The following is a 26,592-nucleotide window of genomic DNA, read 5'->3' as shown; positions in this document are numbered from 1 at the left end:
TTAGTTAGCACTTGGGTGAGATGCCTTAAGGAAACCTCCATGTTCTGCCTGAAGTGGTGTAGATCTGAGGGGATATTTTTCCCTCCGAGTCGTTTCTGAACCACTGGTCCAGCTTGGTATTCTAGGGCATTGTGCTTCTGGAAGTGTCGTTTCTCAGGCGAGAGTTAAAACCTTACAGCTGGTGGTTACCAGCGATCTTGGGGGTACCTTCCATGAGCGTAAGGCAGAAAGCTGAGTGGTCTGGCCAGATTGACGGATTACATTCTGCTGACCTAAATAACTCCTGGAATTTCAGTAGAATTTATTGTTCACTTCCTGTTCTAAACTAAGGAGTAATCGTAACACATACCATTGAAGAGCTGCTGTATTTCACCCCCACCATGGACAATTCCCTCTATTAACATGGATTTTTTTTTTAGGAGGAACAGCATGAAGAGGAAGTGGTTTCCTTTTTTATTGTGCTGTTAGACTATCATGGAAGGCTCTGATTTATGGCCCTGTAACATAAGACCCTGCAGTGGTGTGTAAAAATGTGGCATAATTACACTTCAACTCTGGATTCCCTCATTCTTGTGCCATTTAAAATGTCAGCGTGAACATGTTTTGGATCTAATGTTCTGTTGAGAAGTGAATGCGCTGGAATGCTCTTTCCAGGCACGTCTGCAAGGCCACTTCGCTCTTCTCATTCAGATTCCTCCCCTCTCCCCCGAACTTCGCATCTGCTCTGATGGGCACAAGAATTTAGTTAGCTGGGAGTAGATTAGCCATGGCAGGAACAGGGGAAGGAGGAAGGGAAGATAAGCTTGCGGTATGTGAGCGTGCTGGTTATTACTGGGATCTCGTTGCATGCATGTTGCATCCTGTTGCTTCAGACATCAGTTCAGCCTCTTAAGTGATGTCTGCGCTAGGAAAGTAAGTCGATTGCGGATACATTGATTCGAGCTACGCTCTTGCCATAGCTAGAATCGATGTATCTGTAATCGACTTACTCGGCCATCCTCGCTGAAGAAAGTCGACGGGAGAGTTTCCCCCGTCAACCTCCCTTACTTCTCGCGATACGTGAGAATACAGGGGTTGACTGCCGACCCTGATAGGTTGATTTCTCGCATCCCTACAAGACACTTGAAATCGAACCCCGGAAGGTCAACCCTGAGTGGATCAATCTTCCAGGGTAATGTAGACATGGCCTTAGAAATATGAACCATCGTTACCATATTATCAGAATGCTTCTCTATCTTGAATGAGAAATTGGAAACTGAGGCACAGAGAGTAAATAATGTTCCCAGGGTCACCTGGGCAGGGATTTGAATCCAAGTCTTCCATGACCCAGGCTAGAATTCTAACCACTGGAATGTTTCTCTCTCTTTTTTTAAACTCTGCCAAAGTGGGAACTCCCACTTCCTGTGTGCTCCTAGCAAAGTGGATGAAAGTAATTTTTGTTTTAGTAAAAAAACAGATTTAAGGATTTCAGTTAAATACACCTTTTCCTTAAAAATGAAGGTATTTAAGGTTGTGTCAACCCATGTTAAGGCCTGAGCTTGGTATAATTTATAAAAATAAAGTGACAAAATTCAAGCAGTTCACGTTTGCTGCCAGGTTTTAAAGAAAGTCATACAACTGAACTTGTGTTAATCAGTGGCTAAACGCTTAGTACCGGAGTTTGTTAAGACTAAAGTAGCTTTGAAAATCAGTAGCCTCTTCTGTTGGTGCAGAGAATGTTTTCTTCATTTCAATTTACTCAGCTGTTCTTCTCCCATGACTGCTAGCTCATTCAAAGCCAAGAAAGCTTGTTGTCTTCTTTTAACTTATTAATAAAAGTGAGGTATGAGAGGATGAGATCTACTAGTTCTAAAACTTCAAAGATGTGACCAGAAACGATACATTCAATTCACTAACAAGATGTAAGTTTCCTTTGTTTAATAAATCCATCTAGTTTTAAATGCAAAACATCTTTTTGTGAACTTACATTTCCTCTCATAGTCCAGTATAATGCAGATGACTAATTTTGCGTTGTTTAAATTTCCATCTGAAGGCAGTTTCAAACAGATCATAAGAAAAAAAACCCGTAACAATTAATCTAGTAAATAAAAAACAGATCAGTCACCATTTTCTAATGTCATAAAAATTTAAAATTAAGACTCTAGTTAATATATATTAAGCTAGTTAATGTAAATTAAGCTATTAAATTGATTAATCATTTATAGACATTTTGTATCTTTCTGGCTATCAAAAAAGTACCAGATGTAGTGTCAAAACTTTATTTAGTTGCAAATTGACATGTTTTAAAGGTTACTGGCCAATGAGAAGGAATCGTTCCTTAGAAAAATAACTAAAAAGCTCAAATGGAAAGCAAGATTAAAATTAGTTTTAGATCAAAGATTTCTGTGCTAGGTGATTTTAAATGGGTGAGTTAAATCAGTCCAGTCTGGTCTGTTCACCATGTTGGGAGCTACCCCCCACCGCTCAAGAATAGTATGTCTGTAATTATTACACTTTAAACAAGTCCCATCTGTTTCTCTTTGAATGTTTGAGCCTCAAGCAGCCAAGTGAGCGATTGCATTTTAAAAGCAGAGTAATAATAGAAGACTCTTGCCATAGGATAGAGATCACTTGCTAGAGGTTAGTGACAGAGAATAATTATCCAAGAGCCACATCTCTCCAGGTTAGATGAAGTCAACAGTTTATTTAAAATTTTTAGTTAGGGTTGATCCTCTTTTGGGCACAGGGCTGGACTCGATGACCGCCCGAGGTCCCTTCCAGCCCTAGGATTCTATGATTATTTTTATTTTAATATTATGGTAACCCAGAATTAATTTAGATCAATGGTCAGGGCGTCTGAGGTTTAGAATCCATGGGAGTAACACCTCAATTGTTCATGTTGCAAAGCACAAAACATTTTATGGATTTAAATAAAAGCTGAATGTGTTTTTGTCACAAACCCGGCCACAAAGAGCTGGCTGCTAGGGATAAACCCAAAAAGCATGTGTGTTTTGGAGAGCTACAAGACAGTGAAAATGAAGCCTTAAGGACAAACAGGTTGCATGAGCCCTAAATAGAAATACACGTGAACTCGCGTGTTAATGCAATGCTAAAGTTGCAGTTTCACAGTGAAAAAGTTAAGAAATGCAAAAGCTGAAGTCTTTGAAGCCATGTTTGTGAGCTGGTTTTGAAAATGGGCCTGATGTTCAAAAGCTTAACTTCACCTTTGGATCCACAAATAATCAGCGGTAAAGTTTTTAGGCTCTAATTGCGTGGCCACAAATTCTGTCCTTCGGACGGCTGAGTACTTGATCTACAATATCTAGGGCCGTTTCTGTGCAGGCCACTTCGGAAGGAAGTGCTAACACATGGAGCTAACACGTGGAGCGAAAGATGCTAATGAGGTGCGGATGCAAATTCCCCATGCCTCATTAGCATAACATCACGTGATTTGGAGTCCGGAAGACCGACATAGTAAAAACAGCCTGGGTGTCTACTGCCAACTCTGCAAATGATTCTGCATGGGAGGCTCGGCGAGATCCAGGTCAATGGCTGTGTCTACACTACAAAAATAACTTCGAAGTTGCTTACTACATCTGCACACACCCGACTTTGAAGTTAAACTTTTAAGTAGGGCACTACTCCATTCCTGGAAATGGAGTGAGGACTTCGAAGTTGGGCTCCCTACTTCAAAGTTAACTTTGAGTTAAGGGAAAGTGGGTGGTGACTTTCTGGTGGCTACTGCGATGTCGTGCCTAACTTCAAAGTTAACTTCGAAATTAGCAACAAGAAGTCCTGTGGCACTTTATAGACTAACGGATATATTGGAGCATAAGCTTTCTTAGGCAAAGACCTGCTTCACCAGATGATGGAATGCGCATCATCAGATGAAGCGGGTCTCTGCCCATGAAAACTTATGCTCCAATATATCTGAGTCTGTATCTTTGAGAAAAGTCCTGTGGCATCTTACAGACTAACATGGCTACCTCTCTCAAACTTTGAAGTTAGCTCCTAGTGTAGACACACCCAATGAGACTTAAAACTGTGTTCTGAAAATGGCTTTCACATTTAAGCTCTTGTTCCATATCAGACTCTTTGTACCAATTTAATATCTTAACAGCCTCCCTTGTACTTGGACAAATCTGGATTTCAGCATAGATGAAGTAAATTTACCCAGAGCAGCTTCATTTCTTGACCTATAAAAGCACATTCCCATCATTGCTTTAAGTTAGATATCTTGCATTTAATTCCCTTGTTTGAAATGAAAAAATTGTAACTCTAGGGTGTTTGTGCACAATGGAACTGTGCAGCTTCACAAATTCCAGCAACCTGGTTGTGGCTGCCTGCCTGGAAAAGTTATACCTATAGAAAGTGTGGCACAAAGCATGACAATGATATCTGCTATTACCCCAGATACCCATTCGTACTCTAGCATAAGACTGACTACTGCTAGTTTGTTACATCATTTTGGAAGCCAAAAAAAAAAAACAGCCACTCTTACGCCAGAATAAGCGTCCATATGTGAAGTTATAATGACTTAACTGTACTGGCTTAACTGGAAAAATTTTCTGGACCATCCCTTAAATCCAATCTACTTCCAATACTTAACTTTCACACAATTACGTAGGGCGTGTCTACACTTGCATTCCTCTTTCGAAAGAAGTATGCAAATGAGGGAGATTGGGAAAGATGCCGGATGACTGGAAAAAGGCAAACGTAGTGCCCATCTTTAAAGAAGGACAATCCAGGGAACTATAGACTGGTCAACTTTACCTCAATCCCTGGGAAAATAATGGAGGGACTCGTCAAGGAATCCATTTTGGAGCACTTGGAAGAGGGGAAAGTGATCAAAAGTAGCCAAGATGGATTCACCAAGGGCAAGTCCTGCCTGACCAATCTGATTAGCTTCTATGACGAGGTTACAAGCTCTGTGGACATGGGGAAGTCAGTGGATGTGATATACCTTGACTTCAGCAAGGCTTTTGATATGGTCTCCCACAACATACTTGTCCGTAAGTTAAGGAAATATGGATTGGATCTCTGGACTATAAGATAGATGGAAAGCTGGCTTGATGGTCGGTCCCAACGGGTAGTGGTCAGTGGCTCAATATCTGGATGTCGATTAGTTTACAGCCGAGTGCCAGAAGGCTCGGTTCTGGGGCCGGTGTTATTCAACATCTTCATTAATGACCTGGATGAGGGACTGGATTGCACCCTCAGCAAGTTTGCGGATGACACAAACATAGGGGGAGAGGTACATTCGTTGGAGGGTAGACAGAGAATCCAGAGGGACCTGGATAAATTGGAGGACTGGGCCAAAAGAAATCGGGTGCTGTTCAACAAGGAGAAGCGTAGAGTCCTGCACCTGGGGCGGAAGAATCCCAAGCATTGTTACAGGCTGGGGACCGACTGGCTCAGCAGCAGTACGATGGAAAGGGACCTAGGGGTTATGGTGGATGAAAGGCTGGATATAAGTAAACCGTGTGCCCTTGTCGCCAAAAGGGCTAATGGCATACTAGGGTGGAGCATTTTGGAGGAGCATTTTGAGCAGATCTAGAGAAGTGGTTGTTCCCCTCTATTCGGCACTGGTGAGGCTACATCTTGACTATTGTGTCCAGTTTTGGGCCCCCCCAGTATAAAAAGGATGTGGGTTTGCTGGAGCAGGTTTAGCGAAGGGCAACAAAAATGATTAAGGGGCTGGAGCACAAGACCTATGAGGATAGGCTGAGGGATTTGGGCTTGTTTAGTTTACAGAAGAGAAGACTGAGGGGTGATTTAATAGCAGCCTTCAACTTCCTGAAGGGGAGCGCTAAAGAGGAGGGTGAGAAACTGTTCTCAGTGGTGTCAGATGGCAGAACAAGGAGCAGTGGTCTGAAGTTGAAGAGGGAGAGGTGTAGGTTAGATATTACTAAAAACTACGGCACCAGGCGGGTGATGAAGCATTGGAATGCATTGTCTAGAGAGGTGGTGGATTCTCCATCCCTCGAGGTTTTTAAGTCCCAGCTTGACAAAGTCCTGGCTGGGATGACTTAGTGGGGGTTGATCCTGCTTGAAGCAGGGGGCTGGACTAGACGACCTCCTGAGGTCCCTTTCAGCCCTGTTGTTCGGTGTGAGGGAAATAGGAAATGCAAATGAGGCGCATATTTGGCACCTCATTTGCATATCATTTCAAAAGAGCTTCTTTTGAAAGAAGAAAACCGGTGTAGATGCTGCTCTTTTGAAAGTAAACCCCATCTTCGAAAGAATCCTTCTTCCCTTTATTTATAAATAAAATAAAATTAAATAAAGGGAAGGACTCTTTTGAAGATGGGGTTTACTTTCGAAAGAGCAGCAGCTACACTGGTTTTCTTCTTTTGAAATAAGACTATGCAAATGAGGAGCCAAATATGCACCTCATTTTGCATTTTCAGTTTCCCTCATTTGCATACCTCTGTCGAAAGAGTGTAGACTCACCCATACTCTTGTTCTTCCACTGGTTTTACGCCTGGCTGCTATATGGATACAGAAAGCGACCAGATGGAGCGTTGTATATGTGTAGGTTTGGAAAGATTAAATTTACCCTGGTGAGTGTCAGTAAACATCAAGTTCATGGTACAGATGGGGGGGAAAAATATTTCCGTTGGCAATAGAAATTTACAGATAGGCAAAAGGAAAAGTGCTGCTTAAGGACTTACTGTAGACTGTCATTAAATAATTGTCTGAGCCCGTCAATAGTAATTTCCTGATAACTGTGAAAGTTTAAAAATAAAGATGAAAGATAAAGATAAACATTAGGAGGAAAAGTGATTAAAAATGAACAGATGTTATCTGCTGAAATTATAAAAATGCAAATTGAGTTCCGCGAAGCTAGTGAACAGGAGAACTAGGGCTTGTTTATATGTGAGATGTTACCAGCAGCACAGCTGCAGAGTTTCAGCATAGACATAGAAACAGCAGTGGGATCCCCTCCACGTAGTGTAGGTAATCCAACTCCGAAGAGGTGGTAATTAGGTGATGGCATAGCTCTTCCACTGACTTAGGCCAGGTCTACACTAGATCTTAAAGTCTGCCCAGTGACTGATCTGCCCCTGCAGCAGGGGCGTAGCTCGAGCTGGCTACCGCCAGCCTGCAATCGGAGCATAGAGCAAGCCCAGTGCCTCAGGCAGAACACCTCTGAGAGCTTTCTTTAAAAAAATTGTCAGACCCAAAAACACCAACAGCAACATAAGCAGCAAAACCAAGATGAGGTCATTTAATCAGGCACCATAACAATGAAGAAGTAACATTGTATTTTTAATAACAGAAAATATTTACAGGTTGCACCTCTCTTGTCCTGTGCCCTTGGGACCTGACCAGTGCTGGACAAGAGAAATTGTCAGGCCACGGGAGGTCACTATTGTCGAGCACAGTGTTTCTCCACCTTTTATTTTATTTTATTTTTTTTAATAAAGTACCCCTGTAAAAATATATGAAGTACCCCCTGCCTTGAGGGGTGTGCATCCCACCTGGTGAGAAACATGGTCCAAAAGTAATCCGAGGTTTTGAAACAAGTGCCATTCAACCTGTCCAGAAGGCATATTTGTTTTGTATGTTACCAAGTTACACCTCACTTAAAAACTACTTACTTACCAAAAGAGGCACAAATGTCACAGGAGACAGCCACTGAAAATGGACTGACTTTCCAGTGCCTTATTATCAAATACCTGCATTGGAAGAAAGGCTGAAAGAATTGGGCTTGTTTAGTTTGGAAAAGAGAAGATTGAGGGGGGACATGATAGCAGTTTTCAGGTATCTAAAAGGGTGTCATAAGGCGGAGGGAGGGAACTTGTTCTTCCTTGCCTCTGAGGATAGAACAAGAGGTAATGGACTTAAATTGCAGCAGGGGAGGTTCAGGTTGGACATTAGGAAAAAGTTCCTAACTGTCAGGGTGATCAAACACTGGAACGAATTGCCAAGGGAGGTGGTAAATTCTCCATCATTGGAGCTATTTAAGAAGAGGTTAGATAGACAGCTTTCAGGGATGGTCTAGAAAGTGCTTGGTCCTGCCATGAGGGCAGGGGGCTGGACTTGATGGCCTCTCGAGTTCCCTTCCAGTCCTACTCTTCTGTGATTCCAGCATAAGGCATATGAAGCAGTCGAGACAAGCCATTGTCTGAATGAACTTTTAGGTTGTACTTACTTTACTAGTGTTTTTTATGTAGCCTGTTTTAAAACTAGGCAAATATCTTAATGATTTGATGTACCCCCTGGAAACCCTGAGTGTATGCCCAATGGTACGCATAACCCTGGTTGAGAAACATTGATCTAATACGTTACGAACACTTCTGCTGCTTGGTGGGCTCTTAGAAGCCATTTAAGGGGTAAATCGCAGCTAAATAACAGTACAGAACGCTGAGAGCCAGGACGGGTGGCTGGAAACAAACTTTATGGGACCACAGGAAACTTGGCCACGCCTATAAGTGGTCGTCTGGCTTACTAGAACCTTGCCAGATAAGAGAGTGCTGGGTTAGAGCGGTTCAACCTGTACTTTGAATTGTTTTTCCAGAGGAACATGGAACACATATTTTTTGTGGAACGTAGATGAAGAAATACTGGTTTAAGGGAAAGTGCTTTTACTGATTTTTGTGTAACTCTGAGCTGGATACAAAGCAGCTGTTCTCTTAAGGAGTGAAAAACGCTGTTTCCTTCCTCCCCCAGGGAACTTGGAATGACTGAAATTGGGGCATCCCCTGCATTTATCCATCTGGGTGACTGCTGGCTGGAGCCCAGCATGTGATCAGTTTCAGGCCCTGCTGTGGGCCGGGCAGCTGAAAGGCCCCCTGCTGGAGCGCTTAGGCTGCAGTCTCCCTTCCGCTTCCTCCACTGGCTGGAGGGGGACTCTGCTGCGGAGTTGTGTTATTGTGCTGTGTGACTCGAGGTTAGCTCCTCCTCCATTCCTCCTCCCACGCATGGGTTTGGTGCCTTGAGTAGCCCAAACACACGTGCTGTCTGCTGGAAACAGGATGTGCCTGTGTTAATAATTGCATTAGAATGCAACACTCGAGCACCTGTTTGAGTCCCTGGTGTATTGAACAAGAGAGACCAGCTGAGATCATTTTGTAGGCGGTAGAGGATTTGCAGGAAGGAAGAACAAAGTCCTGCAATTCCCCTGAGGGGCAAAGAAATGGGAACAGAGATCATTAAGAGACCTGATGACTTAGCGCTTGATGGCCATTGCAAATGGCGTCCCCTGGCAAGATGACCTCATGTTATCTGGCAGAATACTTAGTGTGGCCGGATGCAGGCTGCTCTTGGGGGACCTTGCCAGGGAGCTGCCAGGCCGGGACAGGCATTGCTCACAGCATTTGTGTCCAAGCCCTCAGGTTGCTGGAGTGGTAGCTCCCGTTGACCAGGCACCGTCCTGAGATGTTCCCGCTGCTGGAATCCTAGCAGGCTTGGATAGGAAACTGCTCTGTGAAGCTCAGCTTGGTGCGGAGGCGGGGTCTGGGCCAGACAGGTCTGCACACTGGAGGTTCTGCAGCACAAAGAAACTAGTTCGTTACACAGCTTTCAGGGCCACGGCTGTGTGCAGCGTAGGAAATTCGCCCACTCTAACACTGGCACAGCTCCGCCAGCTGTTGCGGCCGTGGGATGTCTAGCTCTGAGCAAGAGGTTTAATGTTTGGTGGGGAGGGATAGCTCAGTGGTTAGCGCATTGGCCTGCTAAACCCAGGGTTGTGAGTTCAGCCCTTGAAGAGGCTGTTTAGGGATCTGGGGCAAACAGATTTTAAAAAAAAAAAAAAAAAAAAGCAGACCTGTTGGTGATGAGGACTGGACTCAATGACCTCTGAAGGTCCCTTCTAGCTCTGTGAGATAGAAGGAAAACCATTGCTTGTCATTTGGTTTGCATGCTCCCTGGCACAATGGAGGGAAGCAGCAGTTGGCTTTTGCTGAGCACCACTGGAATGCACTTCCGCGTAACATTCTTTGCAAAGGCTCCTACCCGCTGTTGCTGCCGCTGGAGGGAGCTTTCCTTGCTCGGGCAAGGCCCTGCTGGGAGCAAGCGGCAGTGCAAATGGTGGTGTGAACGGACAGCTTAAACACCGCTCCATGGTGGCTGGTGAGATAAGAAGCTTCATCCTACTGAAGTAACTGGTGCAAGTGGCAGGGATGTGGCAAGAGCCAATATCCTGCCCTTTGGCGGGAATCGCAGTATGACGCCATGCACAGGTTTCCAGGCCCAGGCCCGTCACGCGTGGCTGGTGGGGCGCTGATAAACCTTCGCTTCCACCCAGGAGGAAGTCGTTAGCACCGAGGAGCTTTTCATGCTGAATAGCTCCCAATAATCCCAGCCGTTCTGCCCGGCGAGGATCTCTGCTGGCATCCAACATCACGGCTTTCAGCATCCAGATTCTTCCTGTTCCCGCTGCGGCGGCAGCAGTGGGGATCTCAAAAGCTTCCCGAGCTGCTCTCCCTTGTTTGTTGCTCTTTCATAATGCTAGGATTAATGGAAAATTCCTCCATTTCAGATCCGGTCTTCCTGTTGTGTGTCCTGGGTTGGGCTGGGTGGCTCCAGCTCTTTGTCTCTTTGGCTGCATCCTTTCAACCGGGGTTTGTTTCAGGAGAAGGGGCGGGAGCTAATTGAATCCTGACGAGTTAATACGCCCCACCAGCTGGTCTCTGGGTCGGAATGAAGGAGTTGCAAGGATTAAGGTGTCCTTTCTGTGGGCATTGCCTTTTAGGCAATGAAGTAGTGCTTAAAAGCAGTAGTGATTTTCTTTCTCTCTCTTTCTCATCAGGTTTTCTAAGCAGGAAAATCGCATGCTGTTCAATGAAACCACCCTCTCATGACTGCACAGTGAAGTCTGATAAATACATAACATTAGACAAATGATAAAGAAATACCTAACTTTTTTTTTTTTTTTTGAAAAGCTGGCAAGGGGATTGAAGAGAGAGCATGAATCTTTAAGTATTTCTTAAACTACAAGACACCCTGTTCTCGTATCCTCTGTTATTAAAACACATTTAGGAGCAAAAAGCAAATCTTGGGGTGAAGAAGAAACGAGAAAGAATGCCCATGATGAAAACACAGTGCCTTTTAAGAATATTATTTGTGCACAAATCCTTCATCTCTCCTTTATCCGGCCCATCTAGCTGTTGTCTGGCTTCTCTAAACCTAAAATAGTTTGATTTGTCACCATCTCTGGCTGAACAACAGAATCCTGAACTTGAGCCTTGGCAGATAAATGGAGGAGGAAATGGATTGTAAATATATCTACTTTTACAGTGTGTGTGTGTAAGCTGTAAGTTCACCCCTGTGATATGAGGATGGCTTATGAGCTTTGTTTCAGTTTAAGAAAAAAAAAAACACCAACAAAAAGAATTAATTTCCCTTTTACGCTGAAGAGAAGCTTTTTTCCACAGGGAAAAGTTTGCGTCTTGTGCATCTGAGTTCCATACCGAATGGAACAAGACTATTTGGCTGGCTGGGAGAGCTGAGGGAGGTTTTCTATTTGCCAGCACGTTTTACTGGAATTTGTATCTGCCCACAGCGAGAAATTCAAACAACAAACCCAATATGCTATTTAAGGAGTTTGGAGACTATGTGGAACAGATGGGTATCTCAGGCCAGGTTTACACTAGATCTTGAAGTCAACTGGAGATGCACAATTCCAGCTATGGCAGGGGTGTAGCTAGGATCAACTTATCTGTAATTGACTGACTTGGCTGTCTTCACTTACTTCATGTGAGATTGAGTACAGGGAGCCCTGATAGTTCAAATTCATGTATCCCCACTGGTCACGTGAAATCAAACTCTGGAAGATAAACCCTGCCTGTGTCAATTGCCAAGTAGTGAAGACAAACCCTTAGCAAAAACTTCTGGTGGAGTCAGGCCCAGCTAAAGAGAGTGCACTGGACTGGGAGTCAGGAGACCAACAATTTTCTGGCTCTGCTGTTTACCCTGTTGTGAAATGGTGCTTCTGTTGTACCCATTGTTTGTCTTGCGTGCTTTGACTATAACCACTTCAGGGCAGGGATGTATCTGTACGGCACCGGGTGCAGTGGGGCCCTGGTCTTCATTAGTGTCTCTTGGTGCTCCAGTAATTCCCTCCTGCTAAATAGATTCTGGGAGTCATTATGGCATGTAATGTTGATCGCTGCAGTTAGTTATTCTGAGAACACTCAGGGAGCCAGATGGGCACTTCCCTTACAAGCGGCAATAAATAAAACCCTGTCCTCCGCTAGGTGCCGTCTGCGCCAATGGACTTGAATGGGAATTGTCCCTGGTAGGCTCATCACTAAATTTGGCTTGAAATCATTCACGCAATACGTGCGTAGCATTGAAAGCACAAACAAAGGCATTAGAAAAAGGAAAGCGAAATCTTTTCTTTTTTTTTTTTTTTCAACCTTCCAAGACCCCGGTTCAGCAGTTCTTGTGTTTCTCCTTTGAAAGCAAGATGACCTCACTAGCCCCTTAGTTCACAGTCGGGGTGTTGCATTGTCACCATCTCTTGGGAAACAGCCGAATTCTGCACTTGAGTCTTGGCAGGTAAACGAAGGGGGAAGTGGATTGGAAATATAATTGCTTTTATAAAATGTTTGTAAGCTGTAGGTTCACCCCTATGGTCTGAGAATGGCTTAGGAGCTTAATATTTTCTTTAGGCTTATCGAAAAAGCAGTTAATTTCCCCTTTGCAGGGAAGAGAATTTTTTTTTCCCCATAGGGAAAAGTTGTCTCGTGTAACTGTTGAGTTCCATATTGCATGGACCAAGATCGTTTCCCCCTGGGGTCATAAAGGGGCCTACGCTGCTCCGCTGTTGAAGACGCATTGACTAGAGATGGATAGCTAAACTCTCTAGGAATGCATGGTTTTAATTAGTTTTCAGGCCACTGGGAAAATGCTCATGCAGTATAGTACTAACCCTCTGCAGCTGCTGACCCAGGTGTAAGGCAGTGCCAGTGGACTCCCAGAGAGGCCTAGAGTCCAGCTGATTTACCCCAGTAACGATCTAGAGTAATAACAAACCCCCCTTGCAGTGCCTTGGGGATCCTGGCCTACCTTTCACTGGCAGGTTTAAATGTGCTCACAGAACTGTGGATTTGGACTGTCACCATGTGAGCTTTGATTGTTCCTTGTGGCTACTGCCTTGGAAGGCTGCTGCTTTATCCCTGTTGGGTTGTGCGGCGGGGACTTTAATGAGGTAGATTGAAGAACTACCGGGGGTGAGAGATGTCCACCAACCAGAAAAACCCACACAAAGGAGCCGCAGGTGCGCTACTCATCTTGTACGCATAATGAGCCTTTATACCAGTCAGTGTTCCTGCTAATTTTATCCAGGCGTGGAATGAATTTTATGTGCACCGAGATGTGCGGAGGTACACCACCAGTAGAAATACACGCTGCCGGCCGCTGGGGGTGCTGTGCTAATCAGCTGGATGGCATCTGAATCTCTCCCAGGTGGGCGTCCGAGCATTCAGCTTATAGGGAAAACTGGTCCCAGTGTACAAACATGCAGGTCCGTAAGCAAAACACAGGGAGCAAATTCTCAGCAGTTCACATTCACTCTCTTCTTGGGTCAGCCCCTGGCTGCCTATTCACTTTTACCACCTGATTGGCTTTTTCACCACTTAGCCTCCTACGGAGTGTCAACCACCCAAATCTACGGCTCGGATCCTGCAGATACTTTTGTGTGTGGTTCAAGACAAATGCAGGCGTGTGTTCATTTTTTTTGCACCCTGCCAATATTTCACTCAGTTGGGGCTTAGCTGTTTAGACCAGGCATCTAAAACTGACGCTGTATTAAGCAGAGTCGTCTCATCTGTCATTTGTTTCCAGCTACTTTCCGCCCCTTTCCCCGTCTAAGCAGTTCAGCGCCTTTCTTCTTGTTTAAACCCGATTGGAAACAATAACTTTGTTCTTGTCACTTCCTGTTGGACTCGGTGGGATCAAAGTTTTCGTTCCCTGTTTGCAAGTCGGGTGAAACTTGTGGTCTTGAGACGCTTTCTGTTCAGCTGCTGGATGGGCTTTGCAATGATGTAGAAACTCAGGAAATACAAAGTGCATGTGTTGGGGGGAATCTGACTGGGTTTATTTCCCAGCTTTTAAAGGCTGCTATCGTTACTTGGGTTACACCGGTGTTTCTTAAACTATGGTCCACAGGACACTGGTTGTTCCGTGAACAACTTGCAGGTGTGTTGTGAGCATTTGGACGAAAGGTAGATATGTTCTGTTGTTTAACCCAGTTACGATGTTACTTCTTCATTGCTGTGATAACTGATCAAATTTACTTCATTTTGTTTTTGATGTATGGGTTGATTTTTTTTGTTTTGTTATGTTCTGACTATATATACATATTTTTAAAGAAAATTTTCATGGGTCTTCTGCATAAAAAATATTGTTCGGCGTGCCATGGTCTCAAAGGCCATGTCTACATGTGTGGCTTTTCCCGGCACAACTGGGTTTTTGCCCGGAAAAAAACGCAGCGTGTCTGCACAGCAACTATGCTTTGTCAACATTTTATCGACAAAACCCAGCACATCCGCTCATAGCGTGTAGATTCCCCGCGGTCGACAGGCAAGGCTTCCGGTTCACTGGACAGCCCTGTTTGCAGAGTTCCCGGTCAGCTGCTCTGTCGAGAGAGAGCTGGGCAGTCTGGCCGCTCTTTGTTGACTGAGCGGATTGGTCTTTCGATCCGCTTTTATGCGCAGGTGCAATCTGTGGACAGAAGCGTTTCCAGGAAACCCCCTCTGACAGTGACTTCTGTCGACAGAGGCTTCTCGTGTAGATGTGGCTAAAAAATTTAAGAAACACTGGGTTACAGAGCTGTCACGGAGCATTTAAGATCTGAAAAGAACATGATGATCACCGAGTTTGACCTGTTGCATAGCCCAGGCCGTGGAATTTCACTCAACCCTATTTTTGTCTCTTCCAGAATTCCTTCACTGTAACTGATCTTACAGCCTCCTTAGCACCAGTTGATGCTGTTGATAGCTCAGGGACATAACAAGAGGGCACCAAGTTGGGTTGGAAGGAAGTGAAACTGGGTTTGCAGGGCGGGATGTCTCTCAACTAGGAGCTGGTGGCTCTGGGAAGGAGGAGGGCGGTGGGATTCCAGTGTTTGGTATCACCTGGGGGTGGCACAGCTTGTTCTCGGCTGGAGTGCAGGCAAGGCGCTTTCTCTCTCCCATTGCCTCTGGATTGCCAGTTGTCGGGGTTTCCGAGGTAGCGAACGGCTTTGCCGATTCGGCCTCTGAGGCTCGGCTAGCTAAGCACATGTCGCTATGAGCCAGCACTTTTACGGCTTCCTGCTGGCTTGCACAGCTGCTGTGGAAAGCCACAGGCAAAAACTCGGGAGGCCTGTGCTAATGGAGGAATGCACCCGTGAATGATCCCGGTCCTTTTATTGCTTGATCAGTGAGAACTTGTTTGTTCCCAGTGCTCTCATTGGCTGCTGGGATTGATGACGAAAGGAATGAGAGTGCACTGATTGGTGCATCAGGCTGTCCTGGTGCGCTGCCAGCTTTCCAATCATGCCCTCTCTTTCTCTCTGTTTTTGCCGGCTGCGTTTGAGCTGGGGTGGTGATTTGCATCTGTCTCATTTCATTGGTTCTGCCTGACCGTGTGGCACCAATTTATCTGACTCGCCTAATGCTTTCAGATACACCGTCGGATTAGCTTGGACTTCTGCATCATTTCTGTACCAGATTGTTCCTCATCCCATGGTGTTTAGTGTGCTCAAACCCCGGTGTGCCTCTTATCTTCTCATGCATGCGTGTCTCTCTCAACCAGGCCACGAAGCAGTTCCTGGAGGAGATTAACAAGTGGACCGTGCAGTACAATGTGTCTCCGCTTTCCTGGAACGTGGCTGTCAAGTTCCTCATGGCGAGGAAGTTTGATGTCCTCCGGGCGATTGAGCTGTTCCACTCCTACAGGGTACGTGAGCTGAGGCTGGCTTGGGGAGCTGGAGTCAGGCTGGGCTTTTCTGGGCTGTTTTGTGATGTATGCAAAAGGTGTTCTCCCTTTTTTTTTTTTTTTTTTCCCCTCTTCTTTGGTGAAAAAACCTAGCAGGGTATAAATCAGCCATGCAAAGTCATTTGAAACTTGGGCAGTCCAGGTATAAAATCGACTCAAATCACCCTGTCAAGATGAGGATAGTTTTAAAAAAGAAAAAAATCCCAACGTTGTATTTGCCCATCCTTTAAATGTGGTCCCTTTCAGATGCTTCTCATCTGCCACTGCTTGGTTGTAATGTCTTCCAGATAGAGTGGGAAACTTTTGCAGACGATGTATCCGAGGGATTATTGAACTAGGCCGTGCTAATATCCAACTTTCCCTCCCTGTTCTGTTGCGTAGAGGTTTATTATACCATGCTCATCACTGCTGTACCCAAGCGCCTTCTGGTCTGGCATTCAGCAACTTCATTACATGCCTGTTTTAATCCCTTTCAGGCAATGCTGTTGAGGAGTGGTCACTGCTCCCATTTCTAAAGCAGGTGCAGAACCCCATTCCCGAGCCTTACTGGGAGGAAAGGTTTCTGTTGCTGGTATCATTATTCTAGATTAGAAAGCGGTCCGAGTCCTCTGTGTAGTCCCAGAACAACCGTGACACCGGAACAAACCTCGGAGAGAAAATCGCAGGTGACTTATTTTGGTGTCTCACATACGCCCAGAATCTTCTGCCCTGGGATCTGGCTAGTGGGCCAGCCACAGCCACACAGGACAAAGCCTTTTGTTAGCAGGGTATAAATCAGCCATGCAAAGTCGTTTGAAACTTGAGCAGCCCAGGTATAAAATCGGCTCAAATCACCCTGTCAGGATGAGGATAGTTTTAAAAAAAGAAAAAATCCCAGTGTTTTATTTGCCCATCCTTTAAATGTGGTCCCTTTTTCAGATGCTTCTCATCTGCCACTGCTTGGTTGCAATGTCTTCCAGATAGAGTGGGAAATTTCTGCAGATTATGTATCCTAGGGGTTATTGAACTAGGCGCTCTCAAGGTTCTGGAAGAAGTCCGAGGTGAAGCCGGGGAGAGAACGCTGGGCACCTAGTCCTAGGTATTCTAGCCACTGGACCACGCTTCCGCCGCAACATGAAAGAGGAGCGGCTCAGGGCACGTCTGGTGACTTTTGCAACCAGAACTGTATGGTCCGAACAACTCAAGTGCCTCCTGCTCCTGCTGCATTCTGGTTTGGAATGTCTCCGCTGGCGGCAGTCATGGCTCTCCTCGCCTTGCAAGACAGACCGAGGGCAGAACGTTTATGTCCCTGACTAACCGCTGCTATGCTTGAGTGCCTGATAAACCCCTTCTCACTCATGCCCTCTGGCGCAGGCTAGAACCCAGAACAAGGACCTTTGGGGTCTGAGGCTCATGAGTTCAGAGGGCACTGCCAGCATTCTGTCGTCTGTCTTGCAGAGTCCTACACACGTTCCGTCACCCGGCCAGGAATGTTATTGTTGTCAGTAACATCCTCACCTTGTGCGAGGTGAGCCAGTAGATTTGGTGCTTGAATCGTACCTTTTCACGTAAAATGCTCATAGATCACGAAACCTCCTTATAACGAAATTCCACCAGCACTGTCCCTCTGGGTCCGATTCAGCAAAGCACATGTGAACGTGCGTGGTGTTAAGTATACAACTAGTCCCTCTGGCATCAAGGGGACTAAGATCAGCAAGTGGTTAAATAACTTGCTGAATCAGGGCACAGGACAGACAAGGGGACACCCTAACGCCTTTCACAAAGAATCACAGAATCACGGGGCTGGAAGGGACCTCAGGAGTTCATCTAGTCCAGCCCCCTGCTTCAAGCAGGATCAACACCCACTAAGTCATCCCAGCCAGGACCTTGTCCAGCCGGGACTTAAAAACCTCAAGCGATAAAGAATCCACCACCTCTCTAGGCAACGCATTCCAGTGCTTCACCACCCGCCTGGTGAAGTAGTTTTTCCTAATATCTAACCTACATCTCTCCCTCTTCAACTTCAGACCATTACTCCTTGTTCTGCCATCTGACACCACTGAGAACAGTTTCTCACCCTCCTTTTTAGAGCTCCCCTTCAGGAAGTTGAAGGCTGCGATTAAATCACCTCTAAGTCTTCTCTTCTGTAAACTAAACAAGCCCAAATCCCTCAGCCTCTCCTCATAGGTCTTGTGCTCCAGCCCCTTAATCATTTTTGTTGCCCTTCACTGAACCTGCTCCAGCAAATCCACATCCCCTTTATACTGGGGCGCCCAAAACTGGACGCAATATTCCAGATGTGGCCTTACCAGTGAGGAATAAAGAGGAATAACCACTTCTCTAGATCTACTCGAAATGCTCCTCCTAATGCACCCTAGCATGCCGTTAGCCTTCTTGGCTACAAGGGCACACTGTTTACTCATATCCAGCCTTTCATCCACCATAACCCCTAGGTCCCTTTCCATCGTACTGCTGCTGAGCCAGTCAGTCCCCAGCCTGTAACAATGCTTGGGATTCTTCCGCCCCAGGTGCAGGACTCTACACTTCTCCTTATTGAACCGCATCCGATTTCTTTTGGCCCAGTCCTCCAATTTATCCAGGTCCCTCTGGATTCTCTGTCTACCCTCCAACGAATGTACCTCTCCCCCTATGTTTGTGTCATCCACAAACTTGCTGAGGGTGCAACCCAGTCCCTCATCCAGGTCATTAATAAAGATGTTGAATAACACCGGCCCCAGAATTTATTGCCTGGGCAGTTTATCAGGTCTGTCTACCTGTCGACTAGCTGAGATATGCCTTGAACCCTGGTGCTACTCTGAAAGGTCACTACAGAAGCCCCACCCTGAGGTTTCTGTGTTTTCCTGTTTTTCGTGGTCCTACCTCAGGTGTGTTTGGTTTGCAAGTAGCAAGATGTGTTTTCTATCTGCCCGCCCAGCAAATCCGACTTGGGTTCTGTGAGTCAAGCTGGGTTCTTTCCATCTTGTGCATTACAAAAGATTCTGTCTGGTAAATCCTACCTGGAGTTCCACTTCCACTCTGTTGCTTTCGGTGGGTCCGTCCAGAGAGAACGAATTAGAGGTTGGAACAAACTGGGTCCATCCATGCACAAAGGAACAACAGGCTGCCACGTCAGTCTCCCCCTGCGCGATTACCTCTTCAGGACGAACCAGAGTGAAAAGCACTAAACTTGGCCTGACGTAGCACTGTTCGAGCACCCAGAGCAGAAGCTTTTGAGTAAGAAAGTGCCATTTGATAGAGACCCTCCTTGTTTTAGCGCAAATAGAAAACCACTTTGTGCTATACATGGCATCTGGACACGCATGGCCTGCCTCTCTCCCTCTCCACCAACCTCAGTCCTGGGCCTGCTGGCTAGAGCTGGTGGCCCAGTCTGCGGTTGGTGGTTCTCGCCAGCCTCAGGGATCTGAGAAGGTGGCCCGAGGTGGTCACTAAATCTGGCAATCTGTTTAGGTGAGATTTTCACAAGGGGTGGTCTGCGTAGGTGGGTAGGGGTGGTGTCCACATATCTGTGGTGACTCTCAGCTGAGCAGGAAATCAGAATGGCAGCTGCTTGGGGGCAGCTTCCTGCACTGTCCCTGTGAGTGATTATTGTCTGCCTCTGAACCCTTAGGAGACGAGGCTGAAGGAAGGCATTGTGAAGCTGAAACCTCACGAAGAACCCCTGCGCTCCGAGCTGCTCAGTGGGAAGTTTACCATCCTGGTAAGTGTGAGATCACATCTTGGCCTTTCGCTCCCCCAGGCCTGGTTCGTGCAAGCAGAGCGTTCTCCATGTCCGAAGGACCTGCTGCCTAGAGAGAGAGAGTTGGGTAGCACTGGGAAAAACTAAGCGTGCCTGCTTGTTGGAAGGTGAAACGCAAGGTGGTGGTTGCACCGTTACGGCACTCAGGAGATTGTAACGCCGAGTCAGGGGCTCAGAATTTTGGGGGTCGTGCAGATGGGATCCTAGAATAAGTGGGGGCTGGGCTTACTCATCCCGGTCAGGGTCGATCGTCTGTGGTTCGATTTCAAACACTGAGGGGGGGACACTCGAAATCGAACTGTGTGGGGTCGACAGCCAACCCCTGTAGTCCCCAATTTCTCGAGGCGTAAGGGAGGCTGCCGGGAGAGTTTCTCCCATTGACCTCCCCCTGTGAGGGCGGCCGGGTAAGTTGATTGCCGACAAGCTAGTTCCAGCTACGCAATTGCCATAGCTGGAATTGCACATCTAGGATCGGCGTCCAGTGTACACCTGGCCTCAGCCTCTTCTTTCTCCCTTTCCTGTTGGCTGGGATCAGTGTCGTCTGTAAGCTGAGCGCTTAGGTGGCTGTCCAGGGGAGAGTCAGACATTGCCCAGCTGATTAGCAGAGTGCCCGCAGCGGTCATCTTGTGTGTCTGTTGGTGGTGCACCCCTGCCTTGGTGCACATAACAAAATTTATTCCGCCTATGGATGGGAAAAATGCCCACGTCTGTGCCAGTGCCTGAGCGCATGTGCACTGCTCCTGCCTCCACCCTGAGGCTGACGGCAGCATCTCCTAGATGTGCTTAGCTCATCGCTGTTGTGAGCAGCGAAGGGCCTGAGCCACCTCTCCAGTGCAGCAGTGGTTGGTGTTAGCGACTCCCGGGATGCATCCCCTTCCCTGGGCTTGGCTTGGGAAAGAAGATCAGCTTTCTGAGGCTCCTCTGGTTTACTTCAAGGGTGCAGAGCGGCATGAGTAAGGAGATAAGGTTCTCTTTGCCACCATAGAGACAACTCCTGGTTTGACTGTTCCCCTGGGAATCCCAGCAGGCCAGCTCACGGGTGAATTGTCATTGTGAGCAGGGAAAGCCGCCTCCCTAAAATCAGTCCGGGAGTTCTCTAGCAGCGTCCCGCTCGTGTCTGCTCCTTTCACGCTCGCAGCTCTGCCGCAGCCTGACGCCTCCAGGCCTGCTTTGTATTACAATGCCAGGCCCCACCGTGCTCAGTGCTCTGCGGGGATTATTCCGCTGCCCATCCGCTCTTCATGCTTTTTCCTCCGATTTCACTTCTAGAATGCTCGGGACCCCTCCGGAGCCTCCATCGCCCTCTTCACCGCCAAGTTACACCACCCCAGTAAAAGCGTCCAACATGTGGTGCTCCAGGCGCTGTTCTACCTGCTGGACAGAGCTGTGGAGAGGTGAGTGCAGACGTGGGTGGTGTGGACTTTCTGACTGGTCGTCTTGCAGATGGGTTGGTTTTCTCTGTCCTGCTGATCTCCCCAGCCCAAGTTTTCCAGCTGTTCGCACTACCCAGCTTGGAATTTGTATCCAAAATGTCACAGAGTTTCAGGGAAATCTTGACTTCTCTCCCCTCTCTGCCTCCAATCGTAGTTGTATTTTCAACCTTGCTGTAGACCAGCAATGGGCAACCAACACTTGTCAGCGGGCCACGTGTGTGACCATCCTTCATCTCAGTGGGGCTGCAAGGTTCAGAACGTAAAAATGGCCATGTTAGGTCAGACTGAAGGTCCATCAAACCCAGTGTCCTGTCGTCTGACTGTGACCAATACCAGATGCCCCAGAGGGAGTGAAGAGAACGGATGATAATTGAGGGATCCCTTTCCTGTCCTCCATTTCCAGCCTCGGTCGAGCAGAGGCTGGGGCACCATTCCTACCCATCCTGGCTAATAGGCATTGATGGACCTAATCTCCATGAATTTATCTAGTTCTTTTCTGAACCCTCTTAAAGTCTTGGTCCTCACAACCTCCTCTGGGGAGGAGTTCCACGGGCCACCATGTGCTGCGTGGAGAAAAACTTCCTTTTGTTAGTTTCAGACCTGCTCCCTATTAATTTCATCTGGTGACACCCCCTCCCTCCCCCAGTTCTTGTGTTATGGGAACAAGTAAACGTTTTCTTACTTACTTTTTCCACACCAGTCGTGATTTCATAGACCTCCATCCTATCCCTGCTCCGTCTCCTCTCTCTAAGCTGAAAAGCCACAGTCTCTCTAATCTCTCTTCGGACGACACCCGTTCCAATCCCCCAGTCGTTTTTGGTGCCCCTTTCTGAAGCCCTTCCAATGCTAAGTCGTCTTTTCTGAGACGAGAGGACCACATCTGTACTCGGTATTCAAGATACAGGAATACCATGGATTTATGGAGAGGCAATAAGATTTTCTCTATCCCTGTTTGGATGATCCTTAACACTCTCTTTGCTTTTTTGACTGCCACCGCACACTGACAAGTTTGTCGTATCCAGGACGGCCTCCTGGGATGGAACGGGTTTGCTATCAGCATACCTAGAATTGGCAGGGAGTTCTGGTTGAACCGCAGAAGGACTTTTGCTAACTGCAGTTGGCCTGCACCTCACTTCCCGTGCCCTGGCTTTCCGTGCCTGTCACTTCAGCAATACTGGTAGGGGGAAAACGATGCAGACAGAAAGCAGCAGAATCTGGCAACCTTGCTCAAGAGCAGCAATGTCTCATGGGCCACACGTACAAGCCTGATGGGGCCACGTATGGGCCACAGGTTGCTCCCCACTGCTGCAGACAGAGGTGCATTCATACAGGACTAGGCCTGTGGACCAATGCTGGGGGTTTATTGTGTAAGACCGGGGACTCTCTTAACCCACCTGCTAACTCTTTTTCAGCTCCCAGGCTATTTAGGATCCCAGAGCAAACCTTTAGGGCCCTGCGCATCCGGGAAAAAGATGTGGATATTCGCAGTTTTTATTTGGGCAGATACAGCCCTGCTCGGACACACGTAAATGACCTTTGCCTATCTCCTGCAGTTCCAAGGACACGAACGCATTCGGTGATTTTCCAGGCCTGCTGCAGAGCCGGCCTGTCTGAGCAGACGCTGATGGAGGCCTGCAGCGCTCCAGGGTCAGATTTCTGTCTCCTGGGAAACTGCACTGGGGGATTAAGATTGTATTGGCCGCAGGAGCAGTGATCCAACGATGGATCGGTACCGCTGCTTTGGCTCGTTTTTGTTTCCTTTGTATCTCGCTGTGGTCAGAGAGACAAAAAGAGCTCGTAAGACAAGTCATTGGGCAAATGAATTTTAGCGCGGATAAATGTAAAGTAATGCATGCTGGAAAAATAATCCCAACTATCCATACAATAGGAGGGGGACTAATTTAGCAGGGACCACTCGAGAGAGATCTTGGAGTCCTTGTGGGTGGTTCGTGGAAAACATCCACTCAATGTGCAGCGGCTGTCAAAAATACCAGCTGAATGCTAGGAGTCATTACAAATGGGATAGAGAATAAGACAGAGGGGGTGCGTCTACACTTGCATTCCTCTTTTGAAAGAAGTATGCAAATGAGGGAAAACGAAAATGCAAACGAGGCACATTTACATACTGGGCACCTCATTTGCATATTTTAATTTCAAAATAGCTTCTTTCGAAAGCAGTGTAGACGCTGCTCTTTCAAAAGTAACCCCCATCTTCGACGGAATCCTTCTTCCCTTATTTAAGGGGAAGAAGGAGTCTTTCAAAGATGGGGTTTACTTTCAAAAAGCTGCGTCTACGGTGCTTTTCTTCTTTCGAAAGAAGCCATTTTGAAATAATAATAATATGCAAATGGATGCTCGGTATGCAAATTTGTCTCATTTGCATTTTTGGTTTACCTCATTTGCATACTGCTTTCAAAAGAGGAATGCAAGTGTAGACACACCCAGCGTATCTTATTACCTCGATGTAAATCCATGGTACGCCCCCGTCCTGAATACTGTGTACAGATGTCGTTGCTGCACCTCAAAAAAGATACCTGGACGTTAGAAAGGGTTCAGAAAAGGGCAACTAAAATGATGAGAGGTTTGGCACAGCTATCCTATGAACAGAGGTTGAAAAGACTGGGACTTTTCAGCTTAGAAAATGGAGACTGAGGGGGATCCGACGAAGGTCTGTTAGGTCGTGACAGGTGTGGAAATATGAACAAGGAAAAGTTATCTGCTTCTTCCCGCGACACAGGAACCAGGGGCTCACCCAGTGAAATGAATGGGCTAGCAGGTTTAAAACTTAACAAAAGGACGTTTTTCTTCACACAGCTTATTGTAGGCCTGTGGAACTCCTCGCCAGGGGACGTTGTGAAGACCAGGGCTTTGATAGGGTTCAAAGAAGATCTAGATAAATTCATGGAGGTTAGGTCTATCAGTGGGTATTAGCCAGGATGGGTAAGGATGGTGTGTCTCTGAGGCTGGAAATGGGTGACAGGAGAGGAATCACTGTGACGATTTCCTGTTCTTTTCACTCCCCCTGGGGCACCTGCCGTTGGCCACTGGGCTAGATGGACCCTGGTATGGATGTTCTTGTGTGCTGTGGATATGATGCTACGTGGTGGAATTCCAGTTTTTTAGTTTACTTTCTTAAAATCCTAGGAACCTACACCAAAAGAACATTATTAAGCCTGCAAAGTCTGGCGCCCAGCAAAGGAAATGCCAGAATTCAGGTAGCCTGTGAAACTTGAATTAGATCCCTTTGCGCAGCTGCATTATGGTACAGTCTTTATTGTCACGATCCCATGTGTTTTTTTGCCCAATATGGCTGTCCCTTATTCGATGCCCAGCCAGCCCTAAGTCTGGCATTTTGTATCTTTTGAAGTGCTGGACTTTGCAAACGCAGCACTGTTTTCTGAACGTTGTTTGGGTGTGTTTCTGACTAGTGGCCCTGCTGAAGGCTACGCAAACCCTCAATAAGTTCTTGAAGATGCCCCGTATGTAGTTTGCGGTCTCGAATCTGCGCCTGACAATCCGTTTGGCTCTGTACAGAGAAGTCAGTGGGAGTGTGGCTGAAGTGCAGATCGCTCTCAATGGAATGGGTGTTGTTTAAAGCCAGAATTTGAAATCTCCCAGCAGCATTTGTGCTCCCAGGCAACACACACTCTCCCACCTGCGCCGCATTAACGCGTTGAACGATAAGTTCTTCTTCGAGTGTCCCCGTGGGTGCTCCACATTAGGTGTCGGGCTCGCCCGGCGCCGCAGATCGGATCTTCCAAGCAGTTTCTGCCGGACCGCGCATGCGCCGGTGCGCGCCGCTCCCCCGCGCGCTCCCGGCCATGTGCGCGATCCGGTCCCCGCCAGTTCCTCTTAACCGCCGTCGGCTGCAGACGGAATCCAACTAGGCTAAGGCCAAGTAGTGTATTCAATGGCTTTATCTGTTTTTTCTTAAAGTTTTTTCAGGCACTTAGGCTACTATAAGCTAGCCGGTTGTTATTTTGTAAAAAAAAAAAAAAAAAACAACAACGAACAAGCTAGGAGAGGGACAGCTCAGCCAGTCCCAGTAACAAGCGCCGGAGGCCAGGAGCTAGGGCTATCAGCCCTCCGGCTAAGGCAGACCATCGGACGGGGAAAACGGCACAAAGAAGGTGCTAAGTACCCACTTAAAAACACAAAGACTCACCAACAATGTCCTCTTCAGGCTTTAAAAAAAAAAAAAAAAAAATGCTGCTTCTTGACAAGGCCCTTTAGCCAGAAGCGCCGGAGCGGCCGCAGCAGGAGGGACCCTCCGGGGCCCTTAAAAGGAAAGCTGCCTCCCTCACCCCATCAGCGCAGAAACGGAGGAAAGTATCTCCAGCCCGATCCCTGCCGGCAGCAACAGCGAGCGGGACGGGAGGAGCAAGCAGCCCCCAGCCGCAGCAACAGCTGATCGGCGGCGGCACGGAGAGCCACGTGGAAGCGGCTCAGCCTCCAATACTCAGCCAGCCGCCCCGCACCGCAGGCAGGGCGGCGGCTAAGCAAACGCCGGTACTGGCGGCACCGCAGGCAGCGGCACCGACCCCCGGGGAACCGGCGGTGCAGAGCGCGCAGGCACGCAGCCTGCCGGCACCGGAGGACACCGCACATGCGGCATCGCCCTCGAGCGTGCCGAGCTCGGTGCAGACGGGGCCGGAATCCCCTGTATGCTCCCCAGCCCGATCCCTGCCGGCAGCAACAGCGAGCGGGACGGGAGGAGCGAGCAGCCCCCAGCCGCAGCAACAGCTGATCAGCGGCGGCACGGAGAGCCACGTGGAAGCAGCTCAGCCTCCGATAATCAGCCAGCCGCCCCGCACCGCAGGCAGGGCGGCGGCTAAACAAGCGCTGGTACCAGCGGCACCGCAGGCAGCGGCACCGACCCCTGGGGAACCGGCGGTGCAGAGCGCGCAGGCACGTAGCCTGCCGGCACTGGAGGACACCGCACGTGCGGCACCGCCCTTGAGCGTGCCGAGCTCGGTGCGGACGCCGGAATGCCCTGTATGCCCCCCAGCCCGATCCCTGCCGGCAGCAACAACGAGCGGGACGGGAGGAGCGAGCAGCCCCCAGCCGCAGCAACAGCTGATCGGCGGCGGCACGGAGAGCCACGTGCAAGCGGCTCACCCTTCGATAATCAGCCAGCCGCCCCGCACCGCGGGCAGGGCGGCGGCTAAACAAGCGCCGGTACCACCGACCCCCGGAAAACCGGCGGTGCAGAGCGCGCAGGCACGCAGCCTGCCGGCACCGAAGGACACCGCACATGCGGCACCGACTTCGAGTGTGCCGAGCTCGGTGCGGACGTGGCCGGGATCCCCTGTATGTCAGGGGCGGAGTTACCTCCTCAAGGGAGGGGGAAGACTGCACACAAGAGGAGGCATTGCAGCCCCTCTCCGCACAGGGCTGTGTAGTTGCTTTCTCACAGCCCTCCGCTATGTTGCAGACTCCAACTAGAAGGCAGGGGTCCCCCCCCTCCTTGGCCTACCCAGAGCCCCCTTCTCCATTTCTGCAACCAGCCTCACC

General features: G+C 47.9%; 1 protein-coding gene across 2 annotated transcripts in view; it reads left to right on the top strand.

The window, feature by feature from the left end:
* PTPN9 (protein tyrosine phosphatase non-receptor type 9) overlaps window positions 1-26,592 on the top strand; it is a 57,801-nt gene that overhangs the window by 6,383 nt on the left and 24,826 nt on the right. For both annotated transcript variants that reach the window (XM_075006927.1, XM_075006926.1), the window contains exons 2-4: window positions 15,727-15,870; window positions 19,517-19,606; window positions 20,915-21,039. In XM_075006927.1, coding sequence (XP_074863028.1) covers window positions 15,727-15,870; window positions 19,517-19,606; window positions 20,915-21,039 — 359 coding nt within the window. The remainder of the gene's footprint in view (window positions 1-15,726; window positions 15,871-19,516; window positions 19,607-20,914; window positions 21,040-26,592) is intronic.

This window comes from Carettochelys insculpta, chromosome 12 (genome assembly GCF_033958435.1).
Source record: "Carettochelys insculpta isolate YL-2023 chromosome 12, ASM3395843v1, whole genome shotgun sequence".
Classification (NCBI taxonomy): domain Eukaryota; kingdom Metazoa; phylum Chordata; order Testudines; family Carettochelyidae; genus Carettochelys; species Carettochelys insculpta.
This window is presented reverse-complemented; position numbering and strand designations above follow the sequence as displayed.